General features: G+C 33.4%; 1 protein-coding gene across 3 annotated transcripts; it reads right to left on the reverse strand.

Annotated features, from left to right (window-relative positions):
- LOC138327254 (arginine kinase-like) lies at positions 1–15,636 on the reverse strand. Of its 3 annotated transcripts, none has more exons than XM_069273230.1 (8): positions 15,557–15,636; positions 13,937–14,009; positions 8,641–8,795; positions 7,684–7,943; positions 6,252–6,400; positions 5,047–5,212; positions 2,638–2,824; positions 1–1,326 (listed from the first exon to the last, which is right to left on the reverse strand). In XM_069273230.1, exons 2-8 carry the CDS (start codon positions 13,948–13,950, stop codon positions 1,130–1,132), a joined length of 1,128 nt encoding a protein of 375 aa, XP_069129331.1. In that variant the 5' UTR covers positions 13,951–14,009; positions 15,557–15,636; the 3' UTR covers positions 1–1,129. The 3 variants fall into 3 exon arrangements, with proteins under 3 accessions (XP_069129331.1, XP_069129330.1, XP_069129332.1); XM_069273229.1 differs by having other exon boundaries at positions 15,525–15,621; XM_069273231.1 differs by lacking the exon at positions 13,937–14,009 and having other exon boundaries at positions 15,557–15,635.
- Positions 15,637–18,501: the final 2,865 nt, after the last annotated feature.

Consider the following 18,501-nt stretch of genomic DNA (forward strand, 5'->3'; position numbering starts at 1 on the left):
CAAAACAAAATAAATACGTATAATACGTAATAAACAAGATTTACGTGTACTAGGCCTAACCCATGTACAAGTGTTCGTTTGGTGACTATTTAAGCGATGATTAATATTACGGAATGAATATAAAAACGAAAACACGTTGTAAAAAACGAAACTAAAAAGGAGGAACCGAAAGCGCTACAACACCTACAAAATACTTCGATTTAGAATGATCGATTTGCTCCAGTATTTATGCCAAAGTTGTGCAATGTAACAGTTTTGAGTATGAGTTACTAATAATGTGGCTCGCTATTTACCGTTCCGTAAATTCTACAAACCGCTACCAATGGCGGCATCGAACATCAAAAACGACCTACTGTATCTTTGCCGTACTAATGATTTAATAACGCAGCTTGTAAAAACAAAGCACCGGGTATCGGCCTGATTAGTGATATTAATTATCTTGATGATATCAAGCTACCAACACAAGCTGTCATAATCCCTATTGTCCGGCGAAGGGCCGTCGCGAGACAGCTAGGTGTGACAGCATGCCGCGGGGTATCGGCGAACACCTGATCTGTACAGGTAAATTTTATTCGAATCATCGAGTGTCAGTTACCTATGATTCTATAACAAATGGTCCATGAAAAAAGTTTGATACATCGATAACTTCGATTCATAAAACTTCGATTCATACATGGGTTAGTTAGTAATGTTATATAGTGAAGAAATTCGGGACCAGACAAAAAGTTCGATATAGCGAGAAATTCGATTCATCGAAGTTAGAATCATCGATGTTTGACTGTACCATTTATCACATGTTGCATATCAGCCAAGATTTAGCCTGACCAGAATGATAGGAAGTAAATATATCCTGCATTACACCAGTTTCATCAATCTTCCTTAACATTCATTCACTGAAGTTCAGAAAAATGTTGAGTTAACAAACATTTATTAACTTCTGTAATGTTTTCTTTTGCAATAATTTACGTTATAAACTTTCGGGCGTCAAAGAATATTGATATAATTGGGCTCTGGTATATTTATATCTCAAAAGAAACTTTTAGAATGTTAGATAATTCACACTATCCATAATTACTGATGCTTTAACTATTCAACACTCATAGAATAGCTTGTTATTTGGGCGTCATGGTTAAGCTGCGATATTGCCCTCGAACTGCACTCCGTCACTTTTTGTCAGGCTGCCGTCCAGTCTCTGTTCCTCTGCCAACACGGCCTGAACGCCGACGATCATCTCTCGTACGATCTGGATCTCAGTCATCCCCAGCCTCCTCTTATTGGAGATATCATACACATCCCCCACCATCTCTGTGTGGACCCCATTCACTCCTGTAATCAAACCAACGATTTATAAGGGTTTTTTTGGGTTTTTTTCTTACGGCCTATTAACAGCCATGGTCATTTATGGACGCGTTAGCTTATGGGGGTAAATGCATGACTGTTGTGTCCTAACGTGACGCTACCCAAATTGGTACACTTTTGAAGATAATTGTTAAAATTTTCTAACGTGTGCTTGAATCTAGATTTTTTTCTTAACATTCAACAAAAAGATGTCTTTAGTTTTAATTTCATGACATGTTTACTTATCAGCAGTGCATATATTTATAATTAGAGAGCTTTCAAGCATCCCCGATCCAGCCCTGTGTTTCAGCAGGTTCGAGTACCCAATATGCTACACCTCCTGAATTTGATTTGATTAATTAATGTCTAGACATGATAAAAATGTTTTGAATTCATTTTTATTTGAAGTCAAATATCTGTAAAAAAAATATCCCATTCAGCAAGCTATTGCTTCCCTTGTTTTAAAATATATGGTATTTTAGGGTTGTCGCACGATGTTGTTTCCCGGATTATTTTTCAAAATTTTACGTGTTTCATGTTCAAATAGAAATAATAAGCATCAGGAAAGAATATGACATATAAGCACCTTAATTTCTTTTAAGGACAATTATTGTCTGTTTAGATTGTAAAGCGAAAATTCTGATTCAAATGTATTAAAAGTGTACCAATTTGTGTAGCGTCACGTTAGATGAAACAGTCTTATCCAATCAGAAATGACGTAACTTTCTGTAACGTCATCTGTGATTGGCTAGACTGTTTTAGACTTAGGATTGTCTCATAATCTTGGGGCCAGGACATTATGTCCTTTGGGCGTACACTCGGCATCTTTGTGCGAGTTCTACATACTCCTAAAAGAGACAATGGTTATGGAAACACTTAGTGATAAGCAAAATGTTTTACATGAAGGTACTTTAGGATCAGCTGTATATTTATGCTATTCAGAACATCGGAGACTTATGGTAAAATGTCAAGGTCAAATGTCAAAGGATGAAACTTTTTTTTTCATTGTTTAAGTCCTATTTAATTTTAAAAATATTAGAGAATAATTAATATTGTTTTGCAGTTTTTCAGTCCTGAAAACAGATAAAAATTTGAAGTAGGTCACAATTTCTTCATGCAAATTATTTAATTATTTTGCTTATCACTGCACGGTCGTAAATGGTCAAATGTGATTCATCCTTATGATACCGTAACTGGATACTGGCAAAGAAAGCTTTCACAAGATCAATTAATTTATTATCCCCCATTAACCTTCTATCGCTTATCGCTCTTAATTTTCCGAAACCTTAGGAAACTTGCCTCTGACTTGCAGGTGATGTTTCTCCAAGAATTCGTGGAAATATGGTTGGCTTGCCAGGCATGGGATATTGATGTGTACACTGGCCCTGAGTGTGGTCCCCAGGTTAGAAGGACAGTAAGTAAGGTAGCCTAGCTGTGGGTGATGGGCGAACTTCACACTGCTTTTCTCTTCCACAGATCTCAAAGCCTGAAAATATAAGGATCGTGTGAACAAAATGCATACTCTCATTGACGACAAATGTACTTGTTTCTGTTGGTATTTACATGTACATTTCTGATTTATCTAGTATACTAGCCGTAGACTTTCCATCATTATAAGACGTTGACCATGGTAACATGAAGATTTTTTCTACTTTTGATAGTCTGTTTCTGTAGTAAAGTACATCTTACATATATCATTCTGTAGACGTTGACGTTGACCAAGGTAACATGAAGATTTTTTCTACTTTTGATAGTCTGTTTCTGTAGTAAAGTATCTTACATATATCATTCTGAGACGTTGACCAAGGTAACATGAAGATTTTTTTCTACTTTTGATAGTCTGTTTCTGTAGTAAAGTATCTTACATATATCATTCTAAGACGTTGACCAAGGTAACATGAAGATTTTTTCTACTTTTGATAGTCTGTTTCTGTAGTAAAGTATCTTACATATATCATTCTGAGACGTTGACCAAGGTAACATGAAGATTTTTTTCTACTTTTGATAGTCTGTTTCTGTAGTAAAGTATCTTACATATATCATTCTAAGACGTTGACCAAGGTAACATGAAGATTTTTTCTACTTTTGTTAGTCTGTTTCTGTAGTAAAGTATCTTACATATATCATTCTAAGACGTTGGTCAAGGTAACATGAAGATTTTTTCTACTTTTGATAGTCTGTTTCTGTAGTAAAGTATCTTACATATGTCATTCTAAGACGTTGACCAAGGTAACATGAAGATTTTTTTCTACTTTTGATAGTCTGTTTCTGTAGTAAAGTATCTTACATATATCATTCTAAGACGTTGACCAAGGTAACATGAAGATTTTTCTTTTTTTACTTTTGTTAGTCTTTTTCTGTAGTAAAAGTATCTTTTCTTGTATAAATATCTTACATATTCATTCTAAGACGTTGACCAAGGTAACATGAAGATTTTTTTACTTTTGATAGTCTGTTTCTGTAGTAAAGTATCTTACATATATCATTCTAAGACGTTGACCAAGGTAACATGAAGATTTTTTCTACTTTTGATAGTCTGTTTCTGTAGTAAAGTATCTTACATATATCATTCTAAGACGTTGGTCAAGGTAACATGAAGGCTTTATATAACTTCTAGCACCCTTTTTCTATATATGAAGTAAATACATCATTTTAAAACATTGGGCAAGACCAAGATAACATGGAAACTTTATACATGTATAACTTCTGACACCACTTTCTTCTATATATATGGATAAATATACAATCTTACAGCATTTCCAAGTTGGCCAAGGTAGCATCATGTAAACTCTAGATGATACCATGTTTCACAGTAAAATTCCAGTACGATTAACTACGATGACACTACATATAACAATGGAGACTAAACATTCTAGCATTACGCACGAAGAAATAACTACGTTATACATGAAACACTGTACATATGGACACGATATTCAACTTTATAATAACTGACTCAATTTAAGTGAGTACTTCCAATACTTCAGTACATGCTTAATTCATTCAGTGTAGACTGCAGTCATCATGGCCGCCATCTTACGCTCCGGGGCTCCCCCGGATATCAAAAGTCCTGTCGGAACGAAAATTATAAAACAGCAAAACAACATCATCATACTCGTTGCTAGGTAACAGATTGTTATTTTGGTTCATTGTAACTAGATTACAACTGAACATTTGGTTCCTATTACGTAGCACAGAGTCAACCTTGTGAAAACGAGGAAACATATTAAGTACATATATGTATATTTCGTTTCACTTTTTTTTTCATTTCAACAAATTTTATTGACATATATGGCGGTTTTTACAATCAATTGTATCGAATATAAGGCTAAGAATAAACACATTTTCTCCTAATATGTATATAGTGCACAATAAAATCACACAAAGTCAGTTACAATCATTACACACAGATGAAAGAACATGTAAGGATGTATTCAAAGAAATACCTATATCATTATGTCCAAATCTTGAAAGACAGACATTCATGTTCGGGGTGACTAAAAATGATCTAAATACAAAATTCTACTTATTGCAACACCATGAACTCTTACAACCAAATTGTCATTATATATTATTTATTTTCTTTACTTTTTAAGACTATTAAACTCTTCCATTGTACAAGTAAATCGCTACGTACCACACATAGTAATTGTAACGTATTATCACATGACCTTATTAATACTACAACATGACCTAACCAACACCTACCAATACCAGTCTTTTGTATACGGCCTCCAGGTCACTCCCTTGCTGCATGGAGATGAATCTGAAGTGGTCCTCCTCGTTCACCCAGACCAAGAACGTCTTGTCGGGGTTGTAGAAAATCCCACGTCCTACTGGCCATTCATCGTATACATGGGCGTCACCAAGAAATCTAAAAAAAAAAAGACAAGAGCTGTTAGAAGCAGGAGCAGAAACTAAATGTACAACATTTATAGACTGTGGTGTGTTTCAACCAGGGGACAGAACCCAAAGCCTTCCTCACAGTGGCGAATGCTCAACGAAGACCAAAAGTGAGATGTTGTCAAGAGAGACGTTAGGAATAAGAGAGTAAGTAAGGAGACGAGAAAAGATAAGATCCTAAATTAAGTCGCCTTTTACGATCATGCAATAGTGGCAGCAGGTACAATTCTAACGCCATATCTATACAGGACAGGGAAGTGATTCAATCCAATAGTTATATTCCTGCATCTTTACAAACGTATTATGTAGGGTAGGGATAACCTGAAGTGGTAGATATGCATTCTGACAACCAGAGTTCCTTCCCTTTGTTTAACTCCGTAAGTACTGTGATTGATCAAAATGGTGAATATGGAGCAAACAAGTAATTTTAACAGTGAGGACAAAATAAATTGGTACGGTGTGGGTGACCTGAAATTGGCAATAGGTTTTGTCCACACTGCTGGAATTTCGTCTTTTTGTCCCATATTTATAGAGTGAAAATATAAATATCTTCCGAAACATCTTTTTGTTTTGTTTTTGTTTTACTATGATGTTCATTGAAGTATGTCGCTAAATAGGGATACAAACTGCAATTGGTTCTTTGGAACACTGCATTTAGAACTTGTCATGGCGGGTTGCTGTCAGTTCAACACCCTTCAATTCTACTTGTAACGTTGGATATATGTCATTGAATAATATTCCATTCATTGGGACAGCGTCGATTAAATTTCAAATGCAACTTACGACAACTTTGTTTGATACGGATTGTTTCCTATTTAAAAAAAATAATTTTGTTTGAAAAATTGCTAAGAAGATAAAATGAAGCTATTAAATTCTGTAGAGTGGGATCATGTCTGCGACAATTCACAAAGTGTCAACTATTTTAACGGGTGTGGATTCAATAAACAGCCAAATTAGATCATCCTAATTAGATCAACCATCTTCTCCAGTCCTTTCCGACCTGTTCTTACCTATTTTCCTGTAAAAAGAGGTAGTGCTCCTCTGTGAGCTCTTTCTGTTTAGTCGAACTCATTTCACTAAGGGGGTAGTAGGTTCCCTCCAATTCCCCACTGAAAGCCTGTAGAGCTTCCATGGCTCTAGACTCCAACTCCACTCGATCCTATAGGACCAATGTTGTAAACGTGGAAATGGAAATATAAGGAAGAGTGAAATTTACAGGAATACGTCTTATTTGTGTAATATTTTATGCGGATATGAAATTTAGCCTTAGCTGTAAAAAGTTAGCAGTCGTAATTACCGCAACACCTCAAAAGGTCTACACAATAAACACTCGAGAACCAATGGTATTTAGGTAAAGGTCAATAGTTTTATTGTTAGTTAAACATTTGGCAACATGTCAACCTATTTACAAACAAACTGGGTTTTTTTATTTCTATATAAAAACAATGTGAACATCGCCAATTTATCATTGCTTTATGTCCACAATCAGGTTTTACCAGGAGGAATTCACGACACAAATGATATGTAAGTATATATACATAGTTAATATAAACAAATCAATTGTACTAAACATACTGGTAACAGGAATATATGAATATAATAGTAGGTCAAGCGTGTATCACGCTCTACGTACTACCGAAACACACACCTGGGGAATATGTTTGAGTTTTTGTATGTAAATAGTATGTAAATGGTTCTGAGGTGATGCGCTAGATGTATGTAAATGGTTCTGAGGTGATGCGCTAGATGTATGTAAATGGTTCTGAGGTGATGCGCTAGATGTATGTAAATGATTCTGAGGTGATGCGCTAGATGTATGTAAATGGTTCTGAGGTGATGCGCTAGATGTATGTAAATGGTTCTGAGGTGATGCGCTAGATGTATGTAAATGGTTCTGAGGTGATGCGCTAGATGTATGTAAATGGTTCTGAGGTGATGCGTTAGATGTATGTAAATGTTTGAGTTTTTGTATGTAGATGTATGTAAATGGTTCTGAGGTGATGCGCTAGATGTATGTAAATGGTTCTGAGGTGATGCGCTAGATGTATGTAAATGATTCTGAGGTGATGCGCTAGATGTATGTAAATGGTTCTGAGGTGATGCGTTAGATTTATGTAAATGGTTTTGAGGTGATGCGTTAGATGTATGTAAATGGTTCTGAGGTGATGCGCTAGATGCGCTAGATGTATGTTAATGGTTCTCAGGTTATAGGTGCCACTCTTCAAACTCATTTATTAGCAAACATACCTGAGAGAACTGTATCATTATAACATATCTTGTTCACAACGATTACCATACTACTTTTGACGTTTTGACATTTCATCGTTTCTCATTAATATACTGTACATCAATCTATTCATTTTTTCCAAAGTGTTCTTATATATGGCTTAACGTTGCACAACTGGGGTATCACTATCATATTGCTATTTATTTTTAACTTACATGAAGCTTTGCAGTTGGATGAAATGGGAAGCCTGCCTGTGAGCGTCCAACACGAACCCTCGTTGATGAGATATATCTCCCAGAGGGGTCAAGATCACCGAATCCCAGATTGTCTATGTCACCGAAGTCAGGATTAGGGTGACTGACCGTGCCCACTTTATGATAATCTTTGATGACGGGAAAGAATATTCCAGAGAACACGTCATACGCTTCAGGATCCGAGGCGTAGATACCACAGCCACTGTCAAGGTTTACACAGCCTGTAAGGGTTACATCATAAAGATCAGACAAAGTGATCATAGCTGTTGACTACTATGGGGGGTAAATTTTGTTTTAGAAATGACTGCCATTTTGGAAACGAGCATGAAGACGTCAGACGAAATCGCATTGCCCTGGACGAATCCTTTGTCATTACATCCAATTGTACATCTTAGCCATCATTTCATTAAAAGTATTATTCAGATAACCATATTAACGTGTGCAATATAACACAACTTTAAATTAATCAGAGAAGGGACTCATGGACATTTGATTTTTTTTTATTTATTTCACACACAAAAATCTATTTTCTGTAGATTCCTAGTTACATGTAGCAGAGTGGTGTGTGTATTGAGACGGAGTAAATAGACCATCATATAAATAGAAGATAGTGTACGTGAGTGGCTATGTCATAGAATTAAGGAAATTCCAATAATTTGCCACTGTTAAAGACGAGTGGCATATCATATTATTTACTGTTTATCTTCATCTTGCAGTCTTTGTAATGATAGCATGTGTTATTTCTTCTAAAATTTATAAGTATTGTCTACCACCAATCAAAAAAAATCGTATATGCATTATAAGAACATGTTTAACGTTTCAAAGAAAATAACGGGACGCAACAAAAGCTGCATGTCGGTCTGTAATTCATTCAGATATGAACTTAGGAAAGACTGGTGAATAGGCAAAAAGGCTCACCTCCTTTGATACAGTCAAGTAAAGTTCCGTTAAAAAAGGTTCGTTTATCCTTCAGCTCTTTAAATATCAGCTCCGTCATATTCCTCTTCAGGAATGAAGTCGATGATGCATTTTTGAGTCTGTTCCAATGATCTTCTACCGACTTGAGTGACATGCTGAAGTAACAAAAATCAACTTTACAGAATCCATCTTGGATGCCCAGAGAAAGGTCCTAATACGTAACGCCTGGATACCGAAGATAAAACAGTTATTCGTCTGTTCTACATGCTACAAGTGGAGAATTCTATACTACTCTGCGATTGGCTATACTACTCTACGATGGGCTATACTACTACATATGATGGGCTATACTACTAGATATGATGAGCTATACTACTAGATATGATGGGCTATACTACTAGATATGATGGGCTATACTACTGGATACGATGGTCTATACTACTCTACGATGGGCTATACTACTAGATATGATGGGCTATACTACCGGATACGATGGTCTATACTACTCTACGATGGGCTATACTACTCTACGATGGGCTATACTACTAGATATGATGGGCTATACTACTCTACGATGGGCTATACTACTAGATATGATGGGCTATACTACCGGATACGATGGTCTATACTACTCTACGATGTGCTATACTACTCTAGTATTTCTCATTAAGATTTAAAAGGCTATTTACATATGTATGTAATTTGTAATGCGGCTTTTTCATGAAGCCGAATTGTTTTGTACGTGAACATCATGTATTTTATCTAACTTCGATAGATGTGTTTTATTTAGCCTTTTCAACATCAACTCATAGTTTATCCTATAACTAATGTCAAAATTTCAATGTTATTGACTGAGGGCATTTGTAGCCCATAAGAGCATGCATAGTAGCGGCGTAAGACATCAACAGGTACGTAGTGGAGTATAAGTTATAGGTTAAATACATGAATGTAAACACAAATACCATTGGATCCATTAATAACATTAACTAGATCGCTAAATCTTTGGTATTGTTTAGCAAAATTGAGACCCAAAATATGAAGCAGAATAACACATAATTTGAAGTAAGAATACCATTTTGTCTTCATCATCTACTGATATCGCATGTGACTGCTGTTTGTCGCTTTCATTTTCTGATCTAGTTTGCTGAGCATTCCTTCGAATTCTCCATCATCTCGCACCGTAACAAATTGTCATTTTAACGTAGGTAATGCTGGATAGAAATGATAATTTCGTATTACCTCGATATTCATCTCCATTTTATTTGCGGATTTCGAAGATAAATGCTCCCAAAGAATAGCCCAAGGTTTCGGGATCCATGGATAGCGATTCTCACTGAACGTGTCTTACGTCGTCTTTTCCAGAATTACTGACGTCAATTAATTCAGTTGTTGAAAAGATTAACTTTGGCGTCAGTTTTTGGGCAAATCTAGTTTTAGAGAGTTTGTTCCGTTCATCATCTGGAATGGGCTTTATAAAAACGCTTTTTGTTTAAAGTCTTTTCCAGAGATTATTTCAAACTTTTGTCAGTAGAGCTGATAAGTTCATCGTCAAAAATATCACGAAGAATAGTAAAACCAGGCACTGGCATTATATTCAATACCAATACAAGATGTTCTCAACAACTGAGTCAGTATCAATATCTCAGCATAAGGCTGCAGGGATCTGAGAATTAGTTATATATTATATAATCATGGACCCACCAGAGTGCCCTAAGGCCATTTTTAGACGTTTTAGAGCTCTAGATAAAAAAAAACGATAAAAATCATACTCTACATGGTACTCGTATATAGTACCATGTGGAGTATGGTTTTTGTCGGGTTTTTTATCTAGAGCTCTAAAACGTCTAAAAATGGTCTAAGGGCACCCTGGTGGGTCCATGATTATATAATCTTATAAATAATTTTCAGATCCCTGTGCTTAAGGCATGTTTGTCTTTGAATTTGTTTGGTGTAATAATATATCATTATCACTAACACAGCTATCAAACGAAGCCATATTAATGTTGGTTTGAACGTAATATAATTGTAACACGGCAAATGCAAAACGCGTGTACATATGGCACTTAACTGTATGCTTTCTCAACCATGGCAAGACTTTTACCTGTGCACCCAATTCATATCTATTCAATCATCTATCCACAGTTGGATAGTTAATAGTTTTATTAGCCTTGGGCTTTTTCAGACCATCAGCAATCAAATATGTCCACATACAAAACAACATGCATGTGATGTTGTTACGATATGTACATTTGCATGTTTAAACACACAGATTTGTATGTAGTAAAACTTAACCCTCTCTCTCTCTTACAGCAAATTATTGATGTTTTGATCGTTCTTAAATAAAAATAATATATATATAATTCTGAGCGCTGAACAGTTGTGTAAGCTTGTAAACAGACGGTTTGTTCCGATAATACCTTTTAATATATTTAAGTCTCACTGTTTGGTAAGAGGGACAAATAAGTGAAAATGTTATTCATCTTGAACACAGTTCGTAGAACAAAAAGTTTGAAAGCCCTATCAATATTTCTATATATCCGTGTCTCCACTCTAAGACAGAGAGTGTACGTAATTCTTCTCGACTTTTTTGGTATACATTTAAAAAAATATATTGTATTCCAAAACCAACAACAGAATATTTATAAAGATCACATTTAAACGAGTTTGACATATTTCCTCAAAGGCTTTGCCCTGCACGGTAAAGAATTCGTTACTTTATCACACAATATACAGTCTTTTCATCAATACTGTGCTGGTTTATCCAGAGGAAATCTAAACCAAGACTAATAAGTTTCTCTTTCACAAAGAAAACCTAATTAGATGAGCTAGAGTTTCCACCTCAGTCATTTGGCACAACAAAAGCAGTTTGTATAAAGCAAATCTTCGATTTTAATAATACACAATGATATTGCAAGTTGAATGTTTTACCCCTAATAGTTTCTTACAAAAGTCGAGGTAAACCTTTTCTATATTGTTACAGGTTTTTTTTACAACCCACACTTCTGAGGCATAGCAAAGCACAATGTATACTACTATATAAGTATATAAGTATCAAAAAAGTATTACGTAGTTTGAGTATTTAATTTCATACCCTAACGTTTTGAGTTTGAGTCTAGTGAGGTTTCACTACCTTAATTACATACATAAATACTTTTGAACAGAGGTCAAATTATTATTATATCTAAACAGCATTCCTAGATATAACAAAATCAAACTACTACTTCAATTGGAGCTCCATAAAACGACCAAGTTTCAAAATTTGAAGTTTTCTTTCCAATTTATAAAATCTAAAAATTTCTACAAAGCACGTGTTAATAATTCTGCTATTTCAAGGTAAGTGATAATATCTAGATTGATGTTGACTTTCTCTTGTAGCTAGATTTCTACATACGTGTCTGTTTGTTTACGCCAAGTTTACGGGGTCACATGCATATTATTGGTCAATGGTCATGTGTGTAAAACAAAGAGTTAAATTGCCGTTGACTGTCATTAATTTAAGTAATTTCAGTACATTTTAATTAAAATAGAATATATGTTTGATATAAATTGCACGATTTTGTATTTAACATCTATTTTGAACGTTTTGAACACTTAGTCCAACAACATATTCAAATAAGGAGAATTTGACCCCATCATCGAAGATCATAAATCTAAAGGATTTAATTCTGCAAAATGTTCCTGTAAGTGTTATTTGTATACCTAAATAATCTGTTAATATGTAATGATAAAATTATATGTTCATATATGTGATTTATAGAAATAGCTATATCTACTGTTTGTTTACATTTCCTTTCTGGGTTGATGCGGGAATGGACATCTAGCTACATAGGTTTGCCGTTTACATGCTGGGCAGGAAGTATTAAATTTTACCAGGAGTGGCATCTTAGTATATTATAGATACATGGACTGTTTATTATGTTCTTGTATACAACCAACAAACTCAACCAATAATAAAATTGTGAGTTTCAGATCCATATCTAGAATTGATAATGCATTTGAAAGGTGTTCTATTTTTACAGAAGAACTATATATGGATGATTGCGGGAATGAATGAAAATTACAATGTAGAAAAATCAGTGCAAAGGTAAGTTCAAACCTGATACATTTATATTATCACTATATATGCTGTTCATTATGTAATCAATGTTGTATTTATTGTAGAACTACTTAATGAAAGGGATTGCATTCTATTTCTTTTTTTTATTTAAAGAGTTTACATTTTGGCATGAATGATTATTTCACCATGGTTGGTTGTTTCTCTAATCACACATTTTAAAAAAATGAAACGTCAGATCAATATTAGAAAACAAAGACTGCATGTATGTATAACCTGATATATGAAATATATTTCTACAAAAAGATCAATTTTCTAAAAATCCAATGAATAAAAATACTTTATTAATTCTTTTTAACATTCAAAAATAAAACTTTGTGTGAAACAAAAGTACCGTCTGCTTAATCATATAAATGGCATGTATACTTTAAGCACACAGAATTAGTTGTACTGACTAATTAAGTGATGAAGGTGTCATGAATGATAAAATAAAAAATAAAATGAAATGAATGAAACATCATATAAACTATTTACTACACAAATCAAACAAGTTTCAAATAAGATATAAAATAAAATCATGGAAATCTCTAAATTGATTTCTTCATCTAATTTTTGTGTGTACAGTATTCTCTACCAGCTGATCAATATTCATATATTGTTTTTATCTTTTCCAGTAGTCATCATAGACCATTGACCAGCAACGATCCATATGTTAAATACGCTACAGAATGAGTACGTGGAGGAGTGTCACGAGTCACAGAAATTGTAGTTTGAAAATAAACATTAAAAAAGAATGTGGTTTTCTAGCATTTAAATAACAATCAGTTAATACAAAGAACATTCTCCAAAAGTTGAAGTGCACTAAGTCGCATGCGTTATTATAACTTGTCAACTGCACAAAATTCTAAGCGTTATACTTTTAAAGGAAAATCTGCCACAAAACACAACTCTCGATGGCTATCGCCGAAAGCCAAAGATTGTTTTTAGCAATTCTGCTAAAATTATAATATTTACATCTACGTACAGTACAGTGAAATGAATACATACGGTCAGACCATGAAGCCAAGTTGTGATCTACAATTTCATAACACATTTTACAGTGTAATATTAGTAATTTTAAAGCTACATTCTGCAGGAATATTTCCATCTTTAACACACGTTAGGCATTCATAAAAAACTAGAATTTTACAGTGCATACGTTCTGAAGCTTCAATAATGTCAAACGTTTGTTAGTCGCTCTACCTGAACAGGTCCATTTTTAAGTAGGATAAACCTCTTGTTGATGTACATCCAGTGAAAAACCCTTTTTGTCCTCCTGCAAAATTATTACTTTTTCAATCATCGTGTGCCATCCCTTTTACAAAATGTTTATGTATAATGTGACAAATATTATAATATAAGTCGACCTCATTCGACCATATACATATATACTCTATGTTTAATACGTTTGTTGTTACAAACTTCAATATCTCTGGCCCGCTGTTTTCGATAAGTGTGTTTTCTCAGACTATTCAACACCAACTCATAGTTTATCCTGTTATAAATGTCAACATTTCAATGATATTAACTGAGGGCAGTTAATGTCCATCAGTCCATAATACCGCCATGGCAACGGTAAACAACAAAGTGGAGTACAGCTTAATTACGTGTACAAAATAAATATATCATGGAGTACAGTTAATTACGTGTACAAAATAAATATATAGTGGAGTACAGGTAAATTACATGTACAAAACAAATATATAGTGGAGTACAAGCAAGGTAATAGCGTGTACAAAACAAATATATAGCGGAGTACAGGTTAAATACTTGTACAAAACAATTATATAGTGAAGTACAGGTTAAATAGTTGTACAAAACAAATATATATTGGAGTACAGGTAAAATACTTGTACAAAACAAATATATAGTGGAGTACAGGTTAAATACTTGTACAAAACAAATATATATTGGAGTACAGGTAAAATACTTGTACAAAACAAATATATAGTGGAGTACAGATAAATTACGTGTACAAAACAATTATATAGTGGAGTACAAGTTAATAATGTGTACAAAACAAATATATAGTGGAGTACAGGTTATATACTTGCACAAAACAAATATATAGTGAAGTACAGGTTAAATACTTGTACAAAACAAATATATATTGAAGTACAGGTTAAATACTTGTACAAAACAAATATATAGTGGAGTACAGGTTAAATACTTATATTTACATATGCACCTATATAGTCAATGGGAGGGGCGTTGCGTTCAAATTAACGTAATCGCAATGACGTATGAATACAAACGCAGTGTAGGTTCGGACTACTTCTTGTTCACGCTTCGATAAGATTTTGCATCATAAGTTGACGGATTTCAATATAACAATAAAGAGGTTTATTAGATTCAATTAAATATGTATTTGACATCAAAACAAAAGATGTGTTCAAGCATTGTAACGGTAATAAACAACAAAATAATTCGCTGGTCGGGGCTACAACCGGAGGGCTTTCCTCAGGAATGTTCGGGGAATTCCATAGTTACTTCAGTAGTACATGTGTGTACGGTCACTCATTTCACCTAAATATACAGAACATCTGATTGTCGGTGAATAATTATCGGAGCATCTAAGCGAACAATAGGTTAACAGATCATATACTGGTTTCCAGAAGAAGAAAACATTACAGGAAGCCTATCCGAAACAGTATCATCATGCAGCGTTAGGCATACCACCGTTAAAATAGGCCTACACTCACGCAAACACTTGTCTATCATCCGTACAATGAAATAAAAGTCATGACTATGAAGAATTTAGTCTATATCGCATTCGTAGACCGATACATACATAACAAACATTCAGTAGCTCAACGGTCATACCATCAATAGGCTACATCACAGTAACTTTCCTCGGTTGAAAATCAAATATGGCGATTCGCTCCAATTCGGACCGCATCACTACCCTGACAACGATACCGTACCGGTAGTCGTTCCGCCTCGGTTATCTCAATTTTTATTCGAAATGGACATTATTGTTATATTATCAAACTGAAAAAAAAAACATATTTTAAAAATAATTGAAAGGTGTCATTGTTATATTTCAAACCAAACTGCAGCTATAACATTCAACAATCGGAACTATATCTTCGGTCATCCTGACCACCGTAGTTACCCAACTTAGCAACCATCACCGTTTCAAATTTGACGTAAAAGTAGACTTATTTATGTAAATAAATAGATTGAACAGTGTTTTGATTGTGTTAAAGGTGGTGTGAACGCAATGGGATACAGACATATTCTACATGTAGCGCTAACGCGCTACATTGAATATGTCTGTATCCCATTGCGTTCATACCACCTTTTACGCAATCAAAACACTGTTCAATCTTTATGTACAAAACAAATTTATTTTGGATTACAGGTAAAATACTTGTATGTACAAAACTAATATATAGCGGAGTACAGGTAAAATACTTATATGTACAAAACTAATATATAATGGAGTACAGGTATAATACTTGTACAAAACTTATATAAAGTGGAGTACAGGTTAAATACTTGTACAAAACAAATATATAGTGGAATACAGGTTATATAATTGTACAAAACAAATATATATAGTGGAGTACAGGTAAAATACTTGTACAAAACAAATATATAGTGGAGTACAGGTTAAATACTTGTACAAAACAAATATATAGTGGAGTTCAGGTATAATACATGTACAAAACAAATATATAGTGGAGTACAGGTTAAATACATGTACAAAACAAATATATAGTGGAGTACAGGTAAAATACATGTACAAAACAAATATATAGTGGAGTACAGGTAAAATACATGTACAAAACAAATATATAGTGGAGTACAGGTTATATACTTGTACAAAACAAATATATAGTGGAGTACAGGTTAAATACATGTATGTACAAAACTAATATATAGTGGAGTACAGGTTAAATACTTGTACAAAACAAATATATAGTGGAGTACAGGTTAAATACTTGTACAAAACAAATATATAGTGGAGTACAGGTTAAATACTTGTACAAAACAAATATATAGTGGAGTACAGGTAAAATACATGTACAAAACAAATATATAGTGGAGTACAGGTTATATACTTGTACAAAACAAATATATAGTGGAGTACAGGTAAAATACAAATATATAGTGGAGTTCAGGTATAATACATGTACAAAACAAATATATAGTGGAGTACAGGTTATATACTTGTATTTACTAAACAAATATATAGTGGAGTACAGGTAAAATACATGTACAAAACAAATATATAGTGGAGTTCAGGTTATATACTTGTACAAAACAAATATATAGTGGAGTACAGGTAAAATACATGTACAAAACAAATATATAGTGGAGTTCAGGTATAATACATGTACAAAACAAATATATAGTGGAGTACAGGTTATATACTTGTACAAAACAAATATATAGTGGAGTACAGGTAAAATACATGTACAAAACAAATATATAGTGGAGTACAGGTTAAATACATGTACAAAACAAATATATATAGTGGAGTACAGGTTATATACTTGTACAAAACAAATATATAGTGGAGTACAGGTAAAATACATGTACAAAACAAATATATAGTGGAGTACAGGTAAAATACATGTACAAAACAAATATATAGTGGAGTACAGGTTATATACTTGTACAAAACAAATATATAGTGGAGTTCAGGTATAATACATGTACAAAACAAATATATAGTGGAGTACAGGTAAAATACATGTACAAAACAAATATATAGTGGAGTACAGGTTATATACTTGTACAAAACAAATATATAGTGGAGTACAGGTAAAATACATGTACAAAACAAATATATAGTGGAGTCAGGTTAAACATATATATAATACTTGTACAAAACAAATATATAGTGGAGTACAGGTTAAATACTTGTATTTACAAAACAAATATATAGTGGAGTACAGGTTAAATACTTGTATTTACTAAACAAATATATAGTGGAGTACAGGTAAAATACATGTACAAAACAAATATATAGTGGAGTTCAGGTATAATACATGTACAAAACAAATATATAGTGGAGTACAGGTTATATACTTGTACAAAACAAATATATAGTGGAGTACAGGTTATATACTTGTACAAAACAAATATATAGTGGAGTACAGGTTAAATACATGTATGTACAAAACAAATATATAGTGGAGTACAGGTTATATACTTGTACAAAACAAATGTATAGTGGAGTACAGGTTATATACTTGTACAAAACAAATGTATAGTGGAGTACAGGTTATATACTTGTACAAAACAAATATATAGTGGAGTACAGGTAAAATACTTGTACAAAACAAATATATAGTGGAGTACAGGTTAAATACATGTATGTACAAAACAAATATATAGTGGAGTACAGGTAAAATACATGTACAAAACAAATATATAGTGGAGTACAGGTTAAATACATGTACAAAACAAATATATAGTGGAGTACAGGTTAAATACATGTATGTACAAAACAAATATATAGTGGAGTACAGGTAAAATACTTGTACAAAACAAATATATAGTGGAGTACAGGTAAAATACTTGTACAAAACAAATATATAGTGGAGTACAGGTTATATACTTGTACAAAACAAATATATAGTGGAGTACAGGTTATATACTTGTACAAAACAAATATATATAGTGGAGTACAGGTAAAATACATGTATGTATAAAACAAATATATAGTGGAGTACAGGTAAAATACCTGTACAAAACAAATATATAGTGGAGTACAGGTTATATACTTGTACAAAACAAATGTATAGTGGAGTACA

The sequence above is a fragment of the Argopecten irradians genome, chromosome 7 (genome assembly GCF_041381155.1).
Source record: "Argopecten irradians isolate NY chromosome 7, Ai_NY, whole genome shotgun sequence".
NCBI lineage: Eukaryota > Metazoa > Mollusca > Bivalvia > Pectinida > Pectinidae > Argopecten > Argopecten irradians.